Genomic DNA, 26,212 nt, shown 5'->3' with positions numbered 1-26,212 from the left:
ATTATTTTATTAGGAGAGCAGACACATGGTGTGTGCATTATTTTATTGCATTATTTGAATTATAAGAAGTCCCTTTTGATGACGAGATCTGAGCCATTTACCCAAGAGAAGAACAGTCATGTGGGTCTTCGCATCTAATGGCGTTGTGGTTCACATTTAATGTTAGGTCATCCGCGGCCCAACTTGATGGATCGATGAGTCAATCATCATCTTGAATCATCCAAGTCCTCGGGGCGATATCTAATGATCCAAAAGGAGTTTTTAGGACCGCTCCTTATTTATACCCCCACCTATTGGTGCTATAACTATTGAATTGACCTGCTTGAATATAAATTGTATAAAATCCTAAACTAATATTTCTGTCATTACCAAGTTCGAAATTTCCAAATGGAATTTCTGCCTCCCTGTGGATCAGACCAATACTTACCGTATACTGATTATTGAACATTAAGTATAAGTATGAATATTATTTCTTAGTATAAATATTATTTTAAGTCTGCATTATAACAACGACAAAAATCCCTGAATTTGGATGTATTAAATGGTCTCTTTATAGGGAAATCAAGGATAATTTTGCATTCTGATTTTTTAGGTTCAGAAGTTTCTCCTTATCTCATTTTCATTTAAGGAAACTGAAGAATTTCAATAAAAAAAGGACGAGGAAGCACCAACTAGGTGGATTATTTGCCTGGTCGCTTAATGCTTTTTAATTTATTTTATCTCGTACATTTTCAAAAACAAATAAATATACATGCATATGCAGGAATGTTTTCTATTTATTATGGGAAAAATGAGAGTCAACATTCATGGCATGAAAATAATTATCATGATCGTTGTTTTATCTATAAGAGGAAGTTAAATTCCATAAAAATTATAGAAATTAAATTTCTGAAGATTATCATTCATCCTCTAACATCCATTCTCGCATTATGACTTTATACCTTTTACAAACACCCATGAGTATTCATCATTTTCTGAATATGGTTGCAATAACAATAGAAAAGTATTTTATTTTCAGTCATCATATGCAGAAATCTTTGGAAAATATAAGTCATTCTTTAAAACCTAATTTTTTCACGTTTATTCCAAAGCATGAATATCCTTATGTGTGTCATTATGATATAGAGCATAAAGATGGACCATACGTGACTTATCCTTCTTGTAATCCTCAAGATCTTTCCCATTGTTATGATCCTTCCAATGATCAATTGTTTAACGCTCTGCTAGAGTTAATAAGGTAATTCCAGGAGGATGATAAAATAGTGAAAAGGAGGCATGAACAAAATATGACCCACCTTGAGGGAATGAGGATGGATGATGAAGATCTAAAGAGGAAGAAGATATATCAAGGAATATAGAAGTGCCAGCAACAGAATGAATGGTCAAGTCTCCACTCAAGATATACTCAAAACTATGCATTTAAATCATTTCCTGTGCGATCTGCTACTCAGAACCTAGATCAGTACTTGGAAATGAATTATCCAGTCATTTTGAAAAAAATCATGATGATAACATAAATGGACAAGGAACAGAAAAGGGAAAAGGTCTTTTTGGAGAATAAATTAACAAGGATCTACAATCAAAACATTAATGTCCCCCTATTCCCTCACCAGAAGTTGTGGGATGAGGAATCAAAATTGATCTAAGGGACTTTATGAATGATAATGATTCATATTCCCATGAAAATTATATGAATGAATATTCAGCTCATGATATTATATTATGAAAGTAGAATCTTGGGGAATCAAATGTTTATATTGAAGGAATTGTTAAAATATTTCTCATATTCATGCGTCGTTTGCTGATGTTGAAAGTAATGACTTCATGTGGCTGGCTTGAGCTCGGTTGCGCCTAACTAGGTCATGAATTGATGCTACAGCTAAAACCATTTTTTCTTCTTATTTTTGTCTCTTTTTTCGTATTTATTTAAGTTTAAATTCAGTCCTACAAATATAAAACAACAAACTTGAGAGAAGAATTAAACTCAAAAATGTTTCACCCCTTTAAACTTCAGAATGTTAAATCATCTTTTGAATTTAAAAGTTATCGGGCTTTTAAATTATGTAAACATCATAATAAATGTGTAGTTCAAACAAAATGGTCCAATAAATACATTCTGTGTTTCTCTCTCCCTCCCTCCCTCCATCTCACTGATTCATTCTCTCCCTCTCTCTCCGCCTATCTCGTTCTCCTCCTCCTCTCTCTCTCTATCCCTCAATCTCTCTCTCTTTTATTTATATATATATATATAATCTCCCTCTTTGTTTTGTCTCTTTCTCTCTACCTCCAATCTATCTCTTTTTACGTCTTGCTCTCTCCCCCTTTAAGCCTCTCTCTCCCTCTTTGTATTGTCACTTTCTCCCTTCCTCCATCTATATCTTTCTTTATACTCGCTCTATCACCCTCTAATTCTCTCTCTCCCTCATTGTATTGTCTCCTTCTCTCTCCCTCCCTCAATTTGTCTCCTTTTACCTCTCGCTCTATACACCTCAAAGTCTCTCTCTCCCTCTTTTACTGTCTCTTCCTCCCTCTCTCCCTCAATCTCTCACTTTTTACCTCTCATCTCTCCCCCTCTAACTCTCTCTCAATCTCTTTCTCCATCTAACTGCCTCTGTCTCTCTTTCACTATCCCATTTTTAATCTCCCTCTCTTTCCATCCCCCTCTCTCCCTCTCCCCACCTATGTCTCTTTCACTTTACCCACTTCTCTCTATTTCACTCTCCTCTCAATCTCTTTCTCTTTCCCTATCACTCTCTTTCTCCATCCTCCTATCTCTCTTTCCCCTCCCTCTCACTCTGTCCCCCTCCTTAATAAAACTGAAAAATTAGGGTTTTAATTTGGCATTGCTACTTTTGAGATTATTCAATAAAAATATAAGCATGTAATTATTAATTTTAGCTAGTGACAAGTACAGATCATCTCCATAGGGAACGATGAAATTCAAAAATTCAAAAATTATATTTGAGACATAAAATTGAGTTCTTTAATAATATGATGTTGGAAAATTCCTCAAAAATATGAATAAATACACAAAAATAAAAAAATCACCCTAAAAAATGGTTAAATCATTTAGAGGTTAACAACACTCATTTGTGTTTACTTTAATGCATAAAAAGTGTAAATTTCCAACCAAAAAAACCCAATGGTTTATGCGTTATCATCCCATCTAAATCATTCTTACCTTCATTTATGGCGAAGTGAACAAAAAGCATACATGTATCTATATGAATATTGAGAGATTTGTGATTCATATAACATCCCTTGAATATCTAGTGATATTCTTGATGGAAATATATGTGGTCGACAAGCCAGTCACACGTTCCATATATCGTTTCGTTTTCATTGATAGAACATATTCCTTATAGTGCACATGTGATGCTTATAATGAAGTCCATGAATACATGATCTTACTTACTAAATTATGATGAGATCGTAATATGGAGATCACTAGTCTTTAAGCATATATTCTAAGTATTCCCACTCGAAGGATACTCGAGAATAATATCGACATAGCCAGATAGAACAACACTCTCTAGCCTCACTCGTATGATGGGTATGGTTGGTCCCACATCCATTAGTGTGGAGACACTAAGTATAGATAGTGGGTGCTCTTTAGTGAAAATAGTTGATTGAATTGTTCTGTACGAATCCCTGAATCCCTGAATGGTATTATACCAAATTTTCAATCAGTTTGATTCACGTCACAGTCGTGTAAGTGGTCCTTAGACCTTAGACACAAAAGATGTCTTATGGACGGACAGTTGTACTTTGACCATGGTCAATGAGTCTCTAAATGTGGGATTCTAAACGTTCTTAGTTCGGGTGCATCAAGAAGTTCACGAAGATGATTAAGTGGTCAATATGGGATTGTCCACCCTCGGTATAAGAGGTGACAGCTCAAGGAAGACAATGTGATAAAGTCCTTGGCCAAATCAATGAAATATCGGAGAAAGTTATCTGATGATTTTCGAATGCATCAATGCTAACTCGGATTATTGATTAGGGTTTGACAATTGACTATACCCTAAGTCATCTTAGGAGTGTCAATTGGATAAGGGACCATAGGTATAAAGTAACCGATGATGTAAAGGTTCCATGAGTGAGTCGATACACACTCCTTTATATTTTCTAGAGCACGAGGTGTAGCTTGGCACCCCACATGTTGGAGACTCAACCTGTCGATTGGGTTAAATCGATATGATATTAATTAATCTATATGATGATATAGTTTATTAATTTAGAACGCCAATAAAGGTTATTGGTCAGATCGAGTTATTAACTAAACTCATACATGGGCCTAGAGGGTCACACCCAAATGGTATTTTGGACGTCGGAAGATATACTTAAGTTTTAGGGGTTTTATGAAAAATACCTACTTAGCATAAATTGGGGAAGGCCTTGAATGAAATTCACCCATTCCAGAATTGTTGAGCACATTTTCCCTTATTCTCCCTTCTCCCCACACCTCCTCTCCACGCCCAATGAGATCGGGACGCCGTAACAACGACGACGGAGCATGAACAGAATTTGTTAGGGTGGAGGAAATTCAATGCGTCGAGGAGCGCGTGGATACATCTAAATGCTACACATTTGAGCAGCTCGACTCATCTTGTTCTGTGATCCAAGAAATCACGGATGCGATCTATGCACGTGTTCCTCATTTCATGTTTTATCGATGTCGTTACGATTGTGTTTAAGTCTTTTGTTGCGGATCATTTTGATTTGTTTATCCAGATCTATACCTATAGAACCCAAAAGTTCCCAAAATTAGAATGTTCTCATTAGCCCTGAAAGAAAAATCTACAAAATTATAGAAATAAAATAAAACTTGGAATGAAATTAGGAAGATACTCCTTCGTAGTTTTTACTTGATGATAAAGGCAAGTCATGTACCTGCCAAAAATTTTAGGGTACAAGGTAAAAGAGATTATGAGGTCTCAAGACACAAACATCAACACATTAGAAACTTAAAATTGATCCTTATCCGTCATCCCCGTCCATTTTTCATACTATTTCTCTCTTCCCCAATCCACTTTTTCTCTCTTAAAGACCCCATTAGATATCTCAGTTCTTGACCTAGAAAATCAAAAAATAAACCTCCTTTTAACCTACCTAACCTCACCAGCTCCAAAAATATGTGTGGCCACACAATGCACTGACATTCGTTATATGCATGCCAAGCACCACTGAATGTAATTTACACCGACAAGAACCAAGTAGTTTGTGATTATAGCTTGCTTAACAACTTGGTAGACAAAGGCTACAATTAAGGAAGGATACGACCGGACCAAATTTTGGTCAAACCAGAAAGAACCTGACCTTCGGTCAGCCTTTTTAGGGCTGACTGAACCTCTTGGTCAGGGTCCAGTTCACACATCTAACTGGACCGAAGCCATCCCCCCCCCCCCCCACTCACCTGCTACCTCTCCCTCTCTCTCACTCCCTTCCTCTTTCCCCTCTTTTCTTCCCCTCTCTTTCGCTCATTCTCTCTCCCTCTTTCTTTCAATCATTCTCCCTCCCTTTTATCTCTCTCACCCTCTCTCCCTCTCTCATTCTCCCCATCTCTCCCTCTCTCTCTTTGGCAACTCTCACTCTCTACCTCTTTTCTTCTTGTTCTCTCTCCCTCTCACTCTCTTCCTCTTTCTATCTCGTTCTCTCTCCCTCTCTCTCTATCATCCTCTCTCCCTTTCTTCTGCCCGTTCTCTCTACCTCTCTCTCTCACATCTCTCCTGCTTGTTCTCATCCCCACTCTCTTTTTTGTTATCTATATCTTCCCCCTCTTGCTCTCTCTTTCTCTCTCCCTCTGTTCCATTCTCACTCTCCCTCTCTTTTGCTCTCCCTCCTTCTCACCCTCTCTTTTGCTCTCACATTTCCTTCCCCTCTATCTCTCTCACTCTCTCCCACTCTCCCTCTCCCTCTCTCTTCTTGTTCTCTTTTCCTCTCTCCCTCCCTCTCTGGCCCTCTCCGTCACCTTCTCTTCCTCACTCGCCCCCACTCTCCTTCTCTCTATCACCCTCTCTTCCCCTCTCGCTCTACCCCTCTCTTCCTCTCGGCCTCTCTCTTTTGCTTTCTGTCTCTCATTCTCTCTCACACACTCTCTCCCTCTCTCCCTTTCGTCTGCACCCTCTTCCTCTCTTTCGTCTGCACCCTCTCCCTATTGAACTCTCTCCCTCGCCTGCTCCCTCTCCCTCTCTCCCTTGTGCACTCTCTCCCTATTGAACTCTCCCTCACCTGCTCCCTCTCCCTCTCTCCCTTGCATACTCTCTCCCTATTGAAATCTCTCCCTCGCGTATGCTCCCTCTCCCTCTCTCCCTTGCATACTCTCTCCCTATTGAACTCTCTCCCTTGCATCTGCGCCCTCTCCCTTTCTTTCTCTCACTTTCACCTCTCGCTCCCTCACTCTTTTCCTCTCTCCCTCTTGTACTCTCCTTCTTACCTGCCCTCTCACTCTCTCCCCTGGCATTCTCTCTGATTGCACTATCTTAGTCTCACTCTCTTCCCCTCTCATTCTCACATTTTTTCACTCTCTACTTATATTCCTCTCTTTCTCTCTCCCGCTCTCTCATTATCCAACAATTCCTAGCCAAATGAGGCTACACTTAGATGAAGTCTAGTTGGATGCAGTGAGACAACCAAGTCACCTTAACATTCACTTTAACAGTGACTAGTCAACATGACAGATGGAAGACCGGTCCGGACCGAAACCGGACCGAACTTCAGGTCTAGGTTTATGCTTTCGGTAAAAACAGACCAAGAACTGATCGTGTCCTTCCCTAGCTACAACTTTCCCGCCCACGCCTACAACACTAACTACTGCCAAATTGCTAATGAGGTAAAATCATATTATGCTATTTAATCGTATTATGTCATTTTTGTATTAGTATCTTACCTTATTTGATATCACAAACTTCCATAATATACTACTATAAAGTATATGCTAAAAATGAATATTTGTCGCCTAATATTGAATATTAATAAATTCATACTTCCTTTTGAATCAACTCATTTATTGCCCTTCATTTATAATAGATTAATTAAGGTTGAATTTTATTTACATATTGTTGGATGCTTGAATAAAACAACTGATTGAATAATGCATGGATGACAAGCAAATTACACAATACATGTCAAATTTAGAATTCATAAATATAAATATATTCATTACTATATAAGCAACATGTTTTTAATGACATCGAAGGATATATGCAATGACAAGTGAACTATGATTAAATCATACTAAATGGTTATTCATCTTTAAACACATTTTAAACATTCCTATTCATGATATATTCAAGAAGGATATCAAAATATCCAAAAATAATCGCCACTTATACTCCAGTTTTGTGTTATGAATATGGTTGATTGCCTAACCATTTGTGTGAAGACACAAAAAATCGATAATTAGTGCTTTAGGGGAAATTTCCATTAAATGTACCTGTATGCATCCATTGATGGTTTTACTCCTAAATATTAAACAAGTTGATTAATACCATGATTGTGTAAGTTTTCCATGAACTTGGGACTCCAAAAACATATGATAGTTCCTAATCTTGAGATTCCAAACATACTTAACTTGGATATGGCGACAAGTCTGTAAAGTGATTATGTGGTCAAGTAAGATGATGGAATAAAATGAGAGAACTCAAGTAAGATGATGGAATAAAGTCCTTGAGCAAGGCCTTGAAATGCCTATAACAGATTTTTTATGTGACTTCTTAAATGCATCAATGCTTACTATAATGACGCATAATGGGTTTGATAGTTTACCATACCCCAAGTCATTCTAGGAGTTTCATTCATTTGAGGGATCATGTGTACATGTTAATTTTTGACAAAAATATTCCATGAAAAAGGTAATGAACTCATTTATACTTTCTAGCACATTGTGTCCCTTGGCAAATCACATTTTTGGCAAATAAACCTAGTGATTGGGTTAAGTCAAATTTAGATTAATTAATATATAAATTGGATATAGTTAAGTACTTAATTTATTCAATTATGAGATATTGGACTTATGGAGTCATTAATTAAACCAATACATTGGCCTAGAGGGCCACACATTTTAGGTTTATCATGTGTTATGTGATCTACTTAAGTTACATGGCCTTTCCAAAAACAAATCCCAAAGCATAAAATAATATCAGTTCCTAAAAGAAATATAGACATGAAAGTGTTTCTTTGGATGCTCTTGTATCTCCCCTTCGGTATTCTCCTCATTGATGTATATTTATGTCGTCATCAGTGTAATCATAATTCGTGATTGGTTTAACTTCACCAAAATTAATATTCATTCATTAATATTATCATGCGATGTTTATAACAAAGTCCACTAATGTGTGCAATGAGTTAGTGAATTATTACAATGCTCACTAGTATGCAAACATGTATTCTAAATATTAATATTATATGGATACTCAAGATTGATATTGAACTATATGGAAAGAATAACACTATCTGATCCTACTTATATAATAAGCATGGATGATTATGTTGCCATAAGTTTGGATACACCGAGAACAGATGTTCGGTATTCTTTAGCAAAATATTTAATTAAAGTGGTTAGTATGACTCCCTTAATGGTATTATACATAAATGTCAATTAGGTTGATTCATGTCCCAGTTCTATAAGTGCTCCGTTGACCTAAGATACCAAGGATATCTTGTACATGGATGGTTATATTTTGACCAAGATATACTACTCTCTAATCATGGGATTCAAATTTGTCTTTGCTCGAACATATCAAAAAATACGCGAAGGTGATTGAGTGGTCAAAATGGGATCATGCACCCTTGGTATAAAAGGATGCAAACTTTGCGAAGAAGATGTATCAAATCTCTGGCAAGATAGTGGAGATATTGGAGAATGCATTCTCCAATGGTCCATATTACACATCATACTAACTGAATGACATATTGGGGTTTGATGACAAATCATACCCTACGTCATTAAAGGGTCTAGCGTAGTGGAAGGATTATGTATACCTGACGATCAATGATGATATAGAATACAAAAAAGAGTTCAAAAACTATTTTGTATCTACTGGAGCATGATGTGTATCTTGGCACCCCACAAAATAGATATTTAACCTATTGATTGTGATAAATTGATCATTTGTAGTTAATTTATATGTTGATAGAGTTAATCGATAACTTTTATTGGGCCATAAATGTTACTTATTAGATTGATACATGGGCATAGGGGGTCACACACGTAAGATTAGTGTACAATGGTATATATACTTTATTCACATGGACTTTTATTAAAAGTTTTCAAGTATTAATAGGGTGCACCCACCTTAGGTGCCCATACCAACCATACCTGAGTACCCCCCCCCCTCTCCCCCCCCTCTTCTTTCTCTCACTCTCCACTCTCCCCACTAGAAGGTATTGATGGTGGGAAGATCAACTATATCTTCAAGAAGACTTGGAGAAGAAAAAGGAGAAGAGGAGATTCAACATGCCCTTGATTGCATGGATATTTCTAGAGGTCAGCAAGTGAACCACTTGAAGACACTTTCCAAAAGAGAAAGGCATTGGTGAAAAAATACATGTATTATGCGTTTACTTTGGTTTATATAACAATTATTAATTGATCACCCCTTTTTTTCATTGATATGTGTTTTTCAATCACTAAATCGTAACATGATAATCCAACTCCCTCTTGGTGCAATGGCAACATTTATTGATAGAATATGATCATAGTTGGCATGCTAATGATTGCATGGAATGCCTAGAGGTTATACACGTGTTAATCATGATGAATCATTTCAGGAGCCAAAAGAATTAAAGATTTGAATCTCTGTCAAGAGATTTGGTCATCAATATTTCCATATTTCTTATATAGGTCCATTATGAATATTCTGGATAACTGCATTTTAGTAAAACGCCGAAAGTTATTTTATTTTATTTTATTTTTTTGTAAAATGCCGAACCTTGAGGTTGGTGAATGTTCAAATTTGACTTATCTGTCTAGTTTAGATATTTGACGGAGCAAAAATGGGGTTTTAAATTTGTCGTTGTTATTATTTTTGCTTCAGTCATATTTTTTTTAAATTTGTAAACTTGCTCAGAGTTGTACAATGTTGATTAAGGTTGTATCCACAGAGATTTCTCTTAGAGGTATAATTAACTAATGAGCTGGGAGAATAGGGAGGAAGGATCTAATAGGATAATACTAATAGGTAATTAAATGAATGATGAATATTATTGAGTTTAACTAGGTTTTTGTAAAGAGAATTCCCCCTATATATTTTATTTAGACTTCAAATTTTATATTGAGGTAGTATAGGTATATTAATGATTTTAGGAGTTTTTTATATATTATTTATAAGTTTTCTGGTAGAGTAATTTTAAGATTCAAATCTTGCACACAAGCTGTTTGACAAAATGCCTAGAAGAAGAAAACGGATTGATAGTGTATTTTTAAAGGGAACTAATCAATTTTTAATATATTTTTATCTAGGAGGTATGTAGAATAATAAGTATAACTTTCTAAGTGTTTTTATATATTTTTAACTGGTCTAAAAGTATTTAAAAAGACTTATTAAAAGTTAGTGTCGAAGCCACACATATCACATGTTTGACAAAATGCTCAGATGACTAAAAATGATTTTTATAAAATTTTGGTCAAATCTAATTAATTTTTTTATCGAGATAATACTTAGGTGAATCAAATTTGTGACTTACCAAACTATGTCGTCGAGTGGATGATCGGGGGGGATTCAGATCTCCTCGCTCAATGGCGTCGTCGTCTTCCTCGTTTAGCTCACGAGTTCTTCTCCCTCTTCCACCCTTCTCTCTTCCTAATCTCCCTTCGTGCCACATCTCTGTCACCGCCGATGACTGAGAGAACAAGGAGAACCAAGATGAAGAGGGAGGATCTTCCCCTTAGTCATTTTTTTATTTCGAATAGGCAATTCAAAGTCAGCGGTGAAAGATATCTTTTTCCACAATCTAATGTAGTTTTATAGGTCAAGAATGGTACAATGACCTTCCTGATGTGTATGGGACTATTCCACCGTCGTCTTTGGCGACGAATCGGCTGAAATCTGCCTTCTCGTCGCCATAAAAAAGTCTCCAGCGACGGGAAAGGCAGTGGGAGGGAGAAGACAGTCAAGGATCTTCTCGATCTTCGTATTGTCTATAAGAGGGATCAACAACTACGATTAAATCATAACCGTGGACCCTCATTAGCTCTAGTGAACCCTGCATCGTCAGCTTCACCATGTCAGCCACGATTGTCTATGTGTCCGCATTGATTTGGCCATGACAAATCTCCCTGCTGAGCTGTCACCTGAAAAGAAAATAAAAGAAAATAAAATTAAAAGTTGATCTTGATTGTTTGATCTTCAGACCGAAGATCAACGGACAATATTATATCGTCAATTTTAAGTAAAGCCCATGACAGTGTGGGCTTGGGCTCGAGTCGTGCGAAGCCTACGAGAGTTATTACACATGACTTGTATGTATGTGGGCCCACAGGCCCAGTGAAGGCTTATCAAGCCTGATCTGGCCCGGCCTGATCATATCTGAAAAGCAGTGTGCTACTAATCCCATATCAACTTATTCAGAAATTACAAACGGTATATAAATTCTGAAGCCCGATAACAATATGAATTAAAATGAACATTACAGACTTACCTTGGGTGCTGGCTGTTATTACTTTGTAAATACTTTGAGGGCCGGCATTGGCTGTACTTGCGTGTGCCGCTTGCGATTGTGGTCTTGGCTGTGGCTGCAGGTGGTGCCTGCGGTGCGGCCATGGTTGAAACCTTGGTGGCTCATAAGGAACCCCTTTTTTTATTATTACTCTTTTCTTTATTTTCATTTTCTATACATCTTTCTTTATTCTATATATTGTATTCTTCTTCTTTTTTTCTACTATTTCACTGAGCATCATAATATTTTATGGTAATGCAAAAAAAAAACTCATAAAAATAGGACATTTTACATAATGAATGAATAATTGCATAAAAAGGGAATTTAACATAAAAATGCATGTTCATTTCATTACATGACTTCATAAACCCTTGAGAAATGTTAATTTGCAAGCATGATTTGTGGTAAGTCAATATTTATGCCTGAATTGTTTTGTAGAGCTTAAATATAGATGAATAAACTTCTATAATTTTTAATACTCTTAATAAGAAAACTTTAGATATCTACATGAATTGTTTTAGAATTTGTTTTGAAGTAAAATTCATGAAGGAAATGTGATTATTCACGAAGTGAATGTCGAATTCGTAATTATGTTAATTTAAATTTGAGACATTTTTTCTTATTTATTCTTCCTTCTCGTATTAAATGTGTTTGACTATTTGATTTTTAAAACTTACGTACTTATCTCTTTCACTTTTGAAGGCCATATAGGCTTCTTTTGCCCTAATTCAAATCACCTTCTTTCTCTCTCTTGGTGAAAGTTACACTACAAGGAGCAAGCTCAAGAGTCTGGCCTTATGCATAAATTTTCAAGCTGTTCTCAAGATATCTGTCAAAATTAAGTTTGTTGCTGACATAACTCCATATCCATAGGAATTGAAATCATGTTTTTTGGTGCAGGTTTCAAGATGTTACAAGGAAAAAATATTGTGCCCTTGAATCCATGCTATCAATGACCTTGGTCTGAATATTATCATTTGGAAATTTTTAAAAACTGTTTTAGAATTTTCCCTTAAATTCTATATCTAACATCCAAAAAATATACATAGGCTTTCAAAAAATTTCCCATGTAATGAAGTATTGAAGAAGTTACAAGGAGGACCATACTATAACTTAAGATTTTGCTAAAGATCATTCTCTGGAGAATTTTGCTAAAAGAAAAAACATATTATATAGAATCACTTCATTTGATTTGGTATTTAAGAAGTTACAGGGTTACAAAGCAGAACATTTCAAAATCACATTAAAAAAACTATCCAACTTGGGGGATGATTTAGAAAAATTCAATAAAACAATTGTCATGAAATTAATTTCTACTTATTATTTAGTATATTATGATTTTGTGGATGGCTTATCCATATCTGTTTGTGCTGTATTTTAAATGTTACAAGTATTTTAAATGAGGAAACATCAAGAAGCAGTTTGATGAGGTTTCAAATGAAGACTCTTGATTTTCACTAGTCTTTGACTTGTGGCGAGCTGGAACCTGAGAAGATTCATTATACATCAAAATAAAAGAGCGTATAGAGGTAACTAGAAGGGAAGAAAATAATCAGGAGACAAGTAAAGGAAAGGTATATTCAACTCTCTCATTTTTCTTCACTGAATATTTATGGTATTTTTCACTGCAATAACTTCAATGAATATTTCTTACTGAATAAACTTGAAAATATATTTGGTTGACATTATATAGATGTCTGCGAGTATTCGAATTAATTAAATATATAAAATTTAATTGTATCCTACAAGACTTTTGGGGTTAACTAAATGGCGACTTTTTGGTTGACGAAGATAAGTTTTTGGGGTCCGAGTCAAAGAAGGAAGAGTATCTACACTCCATGCAAGACTTTAGGGTTGAGGACAACAGAGATTCACCAGCATTTTATTTTATGGGTATCCTTGTTACAGACTTTTACCAAGTGTTTTTCTTGGGGGGAATCCACTCGAACTTGGTTAAGGCTCATCATCAACTTGGGTTGGCTACAGCCATACATCATTGATGACTAGCTTAAGTTGTATACAAGAATTAACTGAGTCCTCCCCATCCTTTGCCACATTCCCTGGATAGATAAAACTATTAACTAGAGTAAAGCGAATGAAATTTAAAGGACCTAATTCACCCTGCCCCCTTCTTAGTTCATACAGTAGCCAATTAAGCGAACACATAACAATTTGTATTCCTTGACAAAATGAAACAATTTTTGATTGTCAATTAAATCAAAATAACCATAATCTTGATGTATAGAATATGTACATACTCATGGCATCAATAGTGTTGAACCCATTTTATAATGGGTGTTATGCCCTAAAGAATATGAAGTGGCTTAGATGAAAAATTATATCATGTGTTGTTTTGACCCTAGTTGAGAATCCATAGGCATGTGGACTATGCAAGGCAAAATCCTATCATCAATATCTATACATTGACCTCCTAGCTCGATGCAGCAATCTTACTTCTGGTGCATCATCATTCTCATTCAGTGATGACTAGATGCCTATCTTTCAGTTATGCACTTGGTAGATTGGGAAACCACCCCTAGTGGATTCATATTGTCAACCTTGTGTACCCATCATTGACATCGATTACATGGGGTTTCTGTTTTTTGGTGACAAGCAAAAAGATTGTTGTTCCCGTCATGTAAAGATGATTTTTGGATGTGCAACCATCCATGTATAAAAGTGAAGAAAATTGAGCTGCTAGTGGTCTTGAGGGGCTGGCTTCAAGGGAGAACATAAAGTTTTATGATCGTACCATCCACAAAATGAAAACATAAATTGCAAAGTCGCGTCATGATATATAGGGGCTTATAAATATTTTCATGAATAATTTTAACTTTTGTATAATTGATCAAAATTTAGTTACATTTTCCTTCATTTGTGTGGAGATATTACTGTTTTTGTATGAGCCAAGAGGTAGATCTTGTGCCACTCTACCAGGTCGTATGAAACTGACATGCACCTTGGATCCGGGGACTCTTTCATAGAACTACAACAAATGCTCGTGCTCCTCAAAACCTCATAGTTGATGCTAGCACCTCCGCAACCTCAATAGTCGAAGGTAGTAAATAATTTGAAATTTGAGTTATTTCACATAATAAAACCTGTTTTCCTCACCATAATGACATGGAACATTTTACTTATCCTTGAACTTATTGATACACTCGTGGTTAATGGACTTCAATTATGTTGTCTAATTTCTAAAAAGATATTTTACCTTTTTTAATATTTATACTAAAACTTTTAAATATTCACAATTTTCATGAATAACCTCCCAGATTTAAAAAAGATATATTCTTGATGTTATTATTATCGTCATCCTCTTACCCGTATTGTTATCCTTCGAGGGTTATCCAAAATCCACTTTAGTAGCATTATCAAGAATGTTATAAGTAAAGATTTTGATTTTCGAATAACGGAAAACGCCGATACCATCAATGTTCCCTTAGTTAACATAGTTAATTGTATGAAAATCAACTTTGATGGATTTTAAACCATCCAGTATACACCATGGAGCTGCAATTGAAGTGTAACATAGTTAATTGTATGAAAATGAAGTTTGATGGATTTTAAACCATCCAGTACACATCATGGAGCTGAAATTGATAAATTTTGACAAGAACCATGGTGTTCCTCCAATCCAAATATCTAGAATTAATTTGAACGGTGATCCGCAGTGGGAACACCGGAAGGATCATAGGACAAACGGCCCAGATCCCAAACAGATCCTGGCCGTCCGATCGGTGGACCTAATTTGGACGGTTCAGATGTCAGGAAGCGGCTTTGTCTGTCTACTGGACGAGGGAAAAAGACATTTCAGGCACTTGCACCTGTGAAGAACTTCTTCCCTCTTCTTCTCGCTGGACGAAGCCCTAAGCGGAGATTAGAGCAGGCGCTGGAGGGGAAATCATCGGTAGAAGCTTCGATTTTTTCGATTTTTGCAAGGGGCGATGACTAGATCTCTCTTCTCTTTTGATACTTCCTTCCTCGTTCTCCGATCCGACGACTCCTACGATCGCCTCACAGAAATCAGGCGGAACTTTTAGTTGTTCGATCTGGGTCAGATTTCCCGTCTGCCGTCCCCGACGTTGCATCGATTTGGGTACCCGAAAGCCCGCGTCTTTGTACCATTGTAATTCGATCGAACCCTAGTTCTCTGGATCTTAGAATCTTGTACTTTTCTTTTTTAAAGTTCATCTTCTCTCCGTGGTCGCTCTCTTCCTGACCGGATATTATTTGTTCCGGCTGTTTGAGGGTTGACTGGGATTTTCATTTTTTTTTTCTTTTTCTGATATCACATTGTGCTGTGGAGTTACAATGAACTCTCGAGGAAGGTATCCTCCCGGCATGGGGAACGGTCGGGGCTATGCTGGAACAAACCCCAATTTTCAACCCAGAAACCCTAATCCGCCATATCAACAACAACAGCAGTACGTTCAACGAGGTGCTCCTCAGAATCAGCAGGGTCAGTATTACCAGCAGCAGAGGTTGGATAATCAGACCTCGTTGCAGCAACAACAACAACTGCAGCAGCAGCAGCAACAACAACAACATCAACTGCAACAACAACATCAGCAACAGTGGCTTAGGAGGAATCCCATGGGAAATGATTCTGGTTTAAGTAACCAGGAAAGGTTCGTGCAGACAGATGCCGCTGTTGATCCTAGGTATGGCCTTCTAATTAATTTATTGGAGCTTGCCTTTGTATTTTTAGGATTTCTTTGGTGTTTCTTGGCCCTCTTGTTGTTAATGTTGCCGTAGTCGAGTATTATACGAAGCTGGGAGGGAAGCATCTCATTTCCTGAGAAATGGGAGAGTATACATTATTTTAGGCTCTTGATTTTCAGACAACTGAGCTCTATAGTTTATGGTCTTCTTTGCCAGTCTTTTGAAAGTCATTAATTTTAGATTTGATTTCCGGGTCGGATTTAGCTCCCTGTCCTTCTCAATTATCCATCTTATCTTTTTTTCATCCTGGATGGGTTTTCAATATTCGCGTTCATATTGTAGATTTCTCCCTGGAGAGTCCACTTCGGTGGAAATTGAGATTTTTTCATGGAACATGATTATTAGTTTCTCCATGCAGTCGAAGTTAGTAATATTCAATTGGGCTTTAGGGGCTTTACCGCTGCTTTCCAAGTCATGTATATTCAACTCATGTTCGGCAAATTTTTTGACTAAGATCAAAATTAATTAACATATTGTATATTGATGAGAGTTCTGCGTAAACATTGCATGATGCATTCGGTGTGTGGTATCTGATTCTTCTTATTATTATTTATTCCTGATATCGGCCTTTATCTACCCTGTTTCATTTTTCGGTTGTTCCAAAATTTTTATAAATTTCTCAATTGAACTAAATAACTTTCTCTCTTAAAACTAGCGCTGACATGTTTTTATTAAATTAACGATTATAAACTCTTTGGTTTTCTGGGACGTTGAAATTCCACCATTGATATTTTTAAGTTTATGATCTTAGAACCGTGCGTCTTTTATCCAGTGACGGAATATTCCTGCAGTTTAAATTCAGTCCTCATGGAATTCTATGTGCTGATTGTTCTTCTTTGTCGCAATTATATCTCTGTAATTTTGTCCCTATTAGTTTGTTTTCGAGAAGCGAGAGCTTTACATATTTTTCTCAAAAACAAAAGCATTTTCTGATCATAGCAATTCTTAGCGATTGCCCGCACAATGCCTCTAAAAATTGTGTTCAATCATCATCAATTATTCAACGGCTTTGAAATGCGTACACAATTTGCCAGTTTTATGAGATTGATATTCATGTTCGGTAATTTAGCCAACGGTACTTTGCCGTTGCTTCTTTGCTCCTCCTGTCTGCTATTGATTTTAAAGCGCATTAATGCATTGCTTTCATCGTGTACCAGTTCGCAAGATTGGAAAGCAAAATTAAAGATACCTCCACCAGACACTCGCTACAGGACAGAGGTACTTATGAAGTATTTCCTTAGGAATTTCCTGCTCCAACTTTATTTAGTTTTAACGGTATCAATTGAGCACCTCTATATCGTTCCGATTCGTCTTATTTTGGCCCGTCTAAAGTTTGATAGAATCTGTTCTAGTCATTCTGTTTCTTAGTTGAGATGTTTATGGTTTAATCCATATTCTATTCCATCCTTTCATAGATTTGTCAGAATGAGAATAACTAGTAGACGAAAAAAATATCTATCTAGCTGCTTCTGCATCCGTTTCTTTCATAGATCGTCATTATTTATAAAAACATTTATGTCGACTGAATTTGTGTTTAAATTAGATTACGATTCTTTAAATTTTTCATATACTCCGGTACTCTCGCAATTTCTAGATCCGTTTTCCGGTCCTCATGGTAATTAAATGTTAACCTGCGAATGAAAAATAAGTGTGATTAAATTCCTCATTTCAAGCGTACTTCACCATTGTGATAGGAATCAAGCTTACCTTTAATTTATTTCTATGTCGTCATCCATTTTCGATCCAATAATTTAGTTTAATCATTGTTTGGGGATGACGATGTTCTGTAAGCATCAATGTTTTGTTGCTAATAAGCTTCCTTTCTTAACCCCAGGATGTCACTGCGACCAAAGGGAATGAATTCGAAGACTACTTTTTAAAGAGGGAATTGCTGATGGGAATATATGAGAAAGGATTTGAAAAACCATCTCCAATTCAGGAAGAAAGCATTCCAGTTGCTTTAACTGGTAGCGATATTCTCGCTAGAGCCAAAAATGGCACCGGAAAGACGGCAGCCTTTTGCATTCCCGCTTTGGAGAAGATTGATCCTGACATCAATGCCATTCAAGGTTACTTTCAATTCTCACAGAATATTATTTTCTTGTTATTTTCATTTTCATTTAATTGTGGTCTCTCCGGTATGTGCTCTTTTAGAATGTCTCTCTTCTGAAGTCATCTATATTGCAGTTTAGTGGGAGATTGTTTTATGTCATTTCAATTAATTATTGAAGTCTTTAATGGTTCATTTTGTAACTCTGAATATTCCCTTGCAGTTGTTATTCTGGTTCCAACGAGAGAGCTGGCTCTTCAGACGTCGCAGGTTTGTAAAGAACTCGGAAAGTACCTGAAGATTCAGGTCATGGCAACCACAGGTGGCACCAGCTTGAAGGATGACATAATGCGGCTGTACCAACCAGTACATCTATTGGTCGGAACGCCGGGGAGAATTTTGGATCTCACTAAGAAGGGTGTATGCGTCCTTAATCAGTGTTCAATGTTAATTATGGATGAGGTATTTTACCGAGTAATTATTTTTTTGAAAGGGAAATTTCCTTTAATATATTTTTCTCCTTTGAAAACACTAGATTTTTGTTAGTTCATGAAGTTTATCTTATTTTTTTTCGGTTTTATTTGAACTTTCATCTTTTCTATTTGGTTGGAAATTACGGAGTCAGTGTCCCTTATTATCAGTCTGCGGTTATCATTTGTTTTTTCTTTGTGCTTTATTTCTTGTTTTCCCTCAAATATCATGGAAAGACGATTGAGCTTTCTCTTTTGCTTTTTTTAAAAAACTTAATTTTGATTTTACTAGAAGCTGCGATGGCTGTTCTCTTTGTTGGTCTTCGGCAATCAAATGTTCTCCTGTACACGTTTTGTTTCCTGTTTTTTCTTTAAATCTTCTTGATTTTCTTAATTTCTGGTAAATAAAATTTCTCATTCTTTTACGTTTTTTTTCCTTTTCTATTATTGTCCTTTTATTAGAACTATGGAGCCTGTTTCTGTTTCTATTTCCTCTTTCTTCAATTATTTTCTGATATTGTGGGAAGACCTGGTTTAGTTGTCTAATTCTCCTGAATTTTTCTACGGTTTTCTTTTTTATTTTATTAGAAGTTGCAGAGTCAGCTTTCTATTTTTATTGATCTACGGCGATCAATTGCTTTTTTTATGCACTTTTTCTTGTTATATTCGTAGCTTTTGCTATTTGGAACCACTTGGTTTTTGCAAATGCAGAGAAATAAATCTTCCCATTCTTTTTCATTTTTATGTCATTGGAAATTACGTAGTCATTTCATATTTGATGACGTATTTTTTTCCCGGTCTGCAGGCGGACAAGCTTTTATCTCCAGAGTTTCAGCCATCTATTGAGCAACTCATTAGTTTCCTGCCGCCCAGCCGGCAAATATTACTATTTTCAGCCACGTTTCCAGTGACGGTGAGAGATTTCAAGGATCGGTACTTGCCAAAGCCCTACATAATCAATCTCATGGATGAGCTTACGCTCAAAGGTATTACTCAGTACTACGCGTTTGTTGAGGAGAGACAGAAAGTCCACTGCCTAAATACCCTCTTCTCCAAGGTTCGTGCTACTCTCATCTTGGTTGAATTTAATTAATTGACGCTTAATTCTAATTGACGTGCTTTATATGATTTCAGCTTCAAATCAACCAGTCTATAATTTTCTGCAACTCTGTCAACCGGGTAGAATTGCTGGCCAAGAAGATCACGGAACTCGGTTATTCATGCTTCTACATCCACGCAAAAATGTTGCAGGACCATCGTAACAGGGTTTTTCATGATTTCCGCAACGGTGCATGCAGGAATCTTGTTTGCACTGGTAGATTCTTCTTCGTTGAACTGGAACTTGTCTCTTCATTCTTTTCCCAGTTTGATGATTTTTTAAAATGTTTATTATTCTTTGTTTGTAGATCTGTTCACTCGAGGAATTGATATCCAGGCTGTCAACGTCGTGATTAACTTCGACTTTCCCAAGACTGCCGAGACTTACTTGCACCGAGTGAGCCTCTGCCTTGCGCGTTATCAATATTTAACCCATTGTTTTTATTTGGAAAACAATTGAAAAAATCGCACAAAGAGAAAAAAAACTTATTATTATCTTCTCATATTTACAGGTGGGTCGTTCGGGGAGATTCGGGCACCTTGGACTGGCTGTCAATCTAATCACTTATGAAGACCGCTTCAATCTGTAATTTTCCTACATCTTATTCTAAATCTCTATTTTGATTGTTTTGCCTTTTTTTTTCTTCTGTTTTTTATTTTTTTCTGTCTGTGAATTAGGCATAGGATCGAGCAAGAGCTTGGAACCGAGATAAAGGCGATCCCGCCGCAGATCGACCGGGCAATTTACTGCCAGTAATTAAGTTTAGGTTGCGGCTCTTGTGGGAATGGATGGATGATGCTTGATCGTGCATGATATCCTCGCCAGCCAGCCCTTGTACATACACGCTCCCGAGTATATCTCTCTCTACATTTCCATGCACCATCTCTCTTTTCCATCAATTCATCTCCACGTTTTAAGTCATCTGTTTCTCTCCTGCCTGTCCCCATGTTCTTTAAATCTTTACATGCATCAACTCAATGGTTTTCCATGGTATTGTCATGTATCCATGCGTTCTTTTGCATCATTTATCATTTCTATTTCTTTTGCATCTCTCTCTCAGAAAAAAATCCAGATGGTTGTGGGGAGTCTCTTCTTGATTGCTCTTACCCAAGGCAGGAATAATGACAATCTGAGGTAAATTTCTCTTGTTTCTTATCCAGGCTGGGCTGGCATCAGAGGGTGACGTGGACCAACAGCAGCTCCCCACCTCCTGCTCATTTCAATTTCGACTTTTTGAGCTTTGCTCATGCTTTGTTTCTTTGTTTAGTTTTGCTTTAATCACACCCGTCTGTCTGTCTTTCTGTTCGTCGTTTTCAAATCTACTGACTTGCTCAAATAATGCTGAGAACAAATATGAGGATTTGGCCACAATTTTTAAATCTATTATCTTTCCTTTTCAATCCTGCTAACGAATTTAGCAATGTTGGCATGGCCATTGTTTTTGTTTTTTTAAGAATCGGTTACCTTTTTTTAGTTTTGAAAGGAAACTAAAGGTTTATTCAAACCCATCACAATCTACAATCCGAAGTCCAACACAGATAGCTTTTGCAGCACGGATGAGCTGCCGACAATTTACAGATGGATGAACAGAGAGACTTTTTAGAGAGAGAAAGAGGAGAGAGAGAGAGAGAGAGATTCAGAAACAGCCGAGGAGTTTCTTGGGGATGAAGCCCTTGATGCGGTATTTGGCGGATAATTCGTCGACTTTGAGAAGGGCTTCGCCTTTCTGAGCCTCAATGAGAGCTTTCTTCTCTTCTGCAGCCTTGTGGATGGCAGCCACCTTGTTCTTTTTCTTCTCTGCGTACTCGGCTTTCTTCTTCTCAAACGATTCCTTTTCACAAGTCAATGACCCACCTTCATTAGAGAGATAGATAGATATCTGCTGATCTCTCTCTCTCTATCTCTATCTCTATCTCTTCATGAATTGATTTAGGTGAACATGGTGAGAAATTTAGGATCTGGGTTCTTCTTGGTTGTTTTTGTTTTATGGGTATTTTGCAGATTTGATTGGTTTTAGAGAGACACTGGTCGATGGAGATTGGAGGCTACTCACCTCCATCTATCTCTATCTCTATTTCTATCTCTATCTCTGTATCTAGCTCTATCTCTATCTCTATCTCTTCATGACTTGATTCAGGTGAATATGGTGAGAAATTTAGGATCTGGGTTCTTCTTGGTTGTTTTGTTTTATGGGTATTTTGCAGATTTGATTGGTTTTAGAGAGACACTGGTCGATGGAGATTGGAGGCTACTCACCTCCATCTATCTCTATCTCTATTTCTATCTCTATCTCTGTCTCTAGCTCTATCTCTATCTCTATCTCTTCATGACTTGATTCAGGTGAATATGGTGAGAAATTTAGGATCTGGGTTCTTCTTGGTTGTTTTGTTTTATGGGTATTTTGCAGATTTGATTGGTTTTAGAGAGAAACTGGTCGATGGAGATTGGAGGCTACTCACCTCCATCTATCTCTATCTCTATTTCTATCTCTATCTCTATCTCTATCTCTTCATGACTTGATTCAGGTGAATATGGTGAGAAATTTAGGATCTGGGTTCTTCTTGGTTGTTTTGTTTTATGGGTATTTTGCAGATTTGATTGGTTTTAGAGAGAAACTGGTCGATGGAGATTGGAGGCTACTCACCTCCATCTATCTCTATCTCTATCTCTGTCTCTAGCTCTATCTCTATCTCTATCTCTGTCTCTATTTCTATCTCTATCTCTATCTCTGTCTCTATCTCTATCTCTATCTCTGTCTCTAGCTCTATCTCTATCTCTGTCTCTATTTCTATCTCTATCTCTATCTCTGTCTCTATCTCTATCTCTATCTCTTTCTCTATCTATGTCTCTATCTCTATCTCTATCTCTATCTATTCATGACTTGATTCAGGTGAATATGGTGAGAAATTTAGGTTCTGGGTTCTTGTTGGTTGTTTTTGTTTTTAGAGAGATTTGACTGGTTTTAGAGAGAGAAACTGATCGATGGAGATTGGAGGATACTCACCTCCAGTTTGGTCAGTTCAGCCTCCACTTTTGCCTTCTCTGTCTTCTCCCAGGAGCTTACTCCAGACAGTTTCTTATGCGCCCTGTCATATTCCCCAGACAATACTCAGAGTTAGAGAGATGGATGCATATTCCCCAGAAAATCTTTAGATCTGGACAGATTCATATTCCCCCGAACTGATTTTAGGCTAAAAACACTCATAGATTCATATTCCCCAGTAATTCTTCAGAGCTTGAGAGAGATTCATAATCCTCAGAAAACACTCAAATATGGAGATAGAGAGAGAGATCGAGTTACATAACCCCGGATTTCTCAGGGCTCGTGTGATAAATTCTAATTCACCAGTAAAAATTACAGCAACAGAGATAGTTATTCCAAAATCCCTAGAAAATCCTCAGATCTGGAGAGAGATTTATAACCCCCCCCATAATTCTCACGGCTAGAGAGATAAATTCATATTCACCAGAAATCTTTTCAGCTTTAGAGAGAGATTCACATTCACCATAAAATCTTTTCAGCTAGAGAGATAGATTCATATTGATATATTTTAAGGTACAGAGATAGATTCATGTTCACCAGAAAGCGTTCAGTGCTAGAGAGAGAGATTCATATTCCCTATGTAATTCTCAGAGACGCGAGATTCAACCCAGAGCTAGATAGATAGATAGATAACTACGTAGAGAGTGAGATTCATATTCCCCAGAAAATTCTCTGAACCGCGAGATTCATACCCAGAGCTAGATAGATAACTACGCACAGAGAGAGAGAGAGAGAGAGAGAGAGAGAGAGAGAGAGAGAGAGAGAGAGAGAGAGAGAGAGAGACTTACTTGTTCTCGACCTTGGCCTTCTCGTTCTCCTCCCAAGCCTTGAGGAGAGACTCCTTCTTCTCCGATTCAACGCGGGCAAGAATAGTATCTGAAGAACCAGAAACAAAAACCAAGTTTTAAAAATCTCACCATCTTCAAACTCAACAAAAAAAACCCAGCAAATCTCTCTCCTCTCTCACCTCTATCGATGGAGCTCGACCCCTTCTCCGCCGTCGGATCTGGCGCCGGCGCTTTCAAAAATCCCAACAAAATCGATCAATCAATCATCTCAAAACAAGTGTTTTTTTCTAGAGAGAGAAAGAGAGTACCTTCGGCGACGACGAGAGCCTTAGAGTCGTCCGCCTTCTCCGCCGGCGCTTCGGCCTGTTTCTCTACGGCGGGCTCTGCCGCCGGCGTCGCCTCCGTTTTCTCTTTCTCCTCTCCCATCTCTGCTCTTCAGCGTCTTTGTTTTTCCCGCACCTTACGTTTTGAGACTAATATACGGGCTGGAAGAAAGCTGTAGATGTAGAGAGAGAGATGCGCGTCCGGGGTAGATGTGTTGTCTGAAGAGAGAGAGATAGTGGGTTGATGATGGCTGGAGAGATAAACAGAGAGAGATGTTTCTAGGAAGATGTATCGACTGAAGAGAGAGAGATGGTGGGTTGATGGCTGGAGAGAGAGGTACAGTTAGATGTGTCGTCTGAAGAGAGAGAGATAATGGGTTGATGATGGCTGGAGAGATAGAGGGAGAGATATATCTAGAAAGGTGTGTCCACTGAATAGAGGAAGATAATGGGTAGATGGCTGGAGAGAGAGAGGTACAGGTAGAGATGTCACTGAAGAGAGAGAAATTGTCGGTTGATGGCTGGAGAGAGAGATACAGGTAGATGTGTCACCTGAAGAGCGAGATAGCGGGTTATGGCTGGAGAGAGAGGGGTACAGGTAGTTGTGTTGACTGAAGAGAGAGAGATATATAGTGGGTTGATGGCTGGAGAGAGAGGTACAGGTAGATGTGTCGACTAAAGAGAGAGAGATAATGAGTTGATGCTGGAGAGAGGTACAGGTAGATTTGTCGACTGATGAGAGAGCGATAGTGGGTTGATGCTGGAGAGAGAGAGGTGCAGGTAGATGTGTCGACTGAAGAGAGAGAGAGATACAGGTAGATATGTCACTGAAGATAAAGCGAAATAGTCGGTTGATGGCTAGAGAGAGATATAGGTAGATGTGTAGACCGAAGGGAGAGATATAGTGGGTTGATGAGTTGAGAGAGAGATACAGGTAGATGTGTAGACTGAAGGGAGAGATATAGTGGGTCGATGGGTTGAGAGAGAGATACAGGTAGATATGTCACTGAAGAGAGAGAGAGAAATAGTCGGTTGATGGATTGAGAGAGCGAGATACGGATCTGGATAGATATATCGATTGAAGAGAGAGAGAGATAGTGGTTTGCTGGCTAGAAAGATATATACGGATCCGGGTGCATGTAATTATTTAAGATAGGGAGACTCCGGGTAGATAGATAGAGAGAGATATACGGATCTGGCTACATGTATCGACTGAAGATAGAGAGATTGCGGGTAGATAGCTAGAGAGAGAGAGATACAGATCTAGGTAGATGTATCGACTGAAGAGAGAGAGAGAGAGACTGTGGGTAGATGGGTAGAGAGAGAGAGAGAGAGGGAATCTGGTAGGACCCGACTCCCAAGTGGAAAAAACCTCGTGGGTCGGGGCAGGTTCGATGAGTAGGGGGAGGAGAGTAATAGAGATGGAGATCGTTTTACAGGTAGACTGAGAAAGTAGGAGATAGAGAGAGAGGGAGAGTACAGGAGAGAGAAAATACAGTTCACGCTGCCGCACGTAGGAGAGTGAGAGAAAGCGAGAGAAAGATAGAGAGAGAGAGAGACAGAGTGAGAGAGAGCGAATGAGCGAGAGAGAGTGAGAGAGAAAGAGTGAGAGGGAGAGAGAGAGAGAGTGAGAGAGAGCAAGAAAGAGGGAGAGTGAGAGAGAGCGAGAGAGGGGAGAGCGAAAGAGAGGGAGAGAGCGAGAGAGAGGGAGAGCGAAAGAGAGAGAGAGAGCGAGAGTGAGATTGAGAGAGAGACAGATAGAGATTGAGAGAGAGCAAAGCGAGAGAGATACAGAGAGAGATTGAGAGAGAGAGACAGCGAGACAGATGGACAGAGAGAGAGAGAAAGAGAGAGATAGAGAAAGCGGGAGAAAGAGATAGAGGGACAGAAAGAGAGAGAGAGACAGATAGATATATATAGAGAGAGAGATAGACAGAGATAGACCGAGAGAGAGAGAAAGAGAGAGACAGATTTACCGAGAGAGATAGACAGAGAGAGAAAGAGAGAGATAGAGAAAGAGGGAGAGAGGGACAGAGAGAGAGAGAGAAGGACAGAG

General features: G+C 37.8%; 2 protein-coding genes across 3 annotated transcripts; one reads left to right on the top strand and one right to left on the bottom strand.

Moving 5' to 3' along the window:
- Positions 1 to 15,476: 15,476 nt before the first annotated feature.
- Positions 15,477 to 21,402, top strand: LOC144710482 (DEAD-box ATP-dependent RNA helicase 6-like). 2 transcript variants are annotated; one of them, XM_078584277.1, is made up of 10 exons: positions 15,477 to 16,322; positions 17,541 to 17,601; positions 18,218 to 18,452; positions 18,657 to 18,895; positions 19,709 to 19,960; positions 20,038 to 20,218; positions 20,310 to 20,398; positions 20,514 to 20,587; positions 20,680 to 20,836; positions 21,163 to 21,402. In XM_078584277.1, exons 1-9 carry the CDS (start codon positions 15,973 to 15,975, stop codon positions 20,756 to 20,758), a joined length of 1,560 nt encoding a protein of 519 aa, XP_078440403.1. In that variant the 5' UTR covers positions 15,477 to 15,972; the 3' UTR covers positions 20,759 to 20,836; positions 21,163 to 21,402. The 2 variants fall into 2 exon arrangements, with proteins under 2 accessions (XP_078440403.1, XP_078440401.1); XM_078584275.1 differs by having other exon boundaries at positions 20,680 to 20,854.
- A 65-nt stretch (positions 21,403 to 21,467) lies between these two features.
- On the bottom strand, positions 21,468 to 24,301 carry LOC144710483 (remorin-like). The gene is made up of 5 exons (XM_078584278.1): positions 24,142 to 24,301; positions 24,013 to 24,063; positions 23,834 to 23,921; positions 23,007 to 23,088; positions 21,468 to 21,833 (listed from the first exon to the last, which is right to left on the bottom strand). The coding sequence occupies exons 1-5, from the start codon at positions 24,257 to 24,259 to the stop codon at positions 21,639 to 21,641; spliced, it is 534 nt and encodes a 177-aa protein (XP_078440404.1). The 5' UTR covers positions 24,260 to 24,301; the 3' UTR covers positions 21,468 to 21,638.
- Between the last annotated feature and the right edge of the window lie 1,911 nt (positions 24,302 to 26,212).

This window comes from Wolffia australiana, chromosome 12, assembly GCF_029677425.1.
Source record: "Wolffia australiana isolate 7733 chromosome 12, ASM2967742v1".
Lineage (NCBI taxonomy): Eukaryota > Viridiplantae > Streptophyta > Magnoliopsida > Alismatales > Araceae > Wolffia > Wolffia australiana.
Note: the sequence above shows the minus strand (reverse complement) of the source record. Positions and strands in the feature narration are given on the sequence as shown.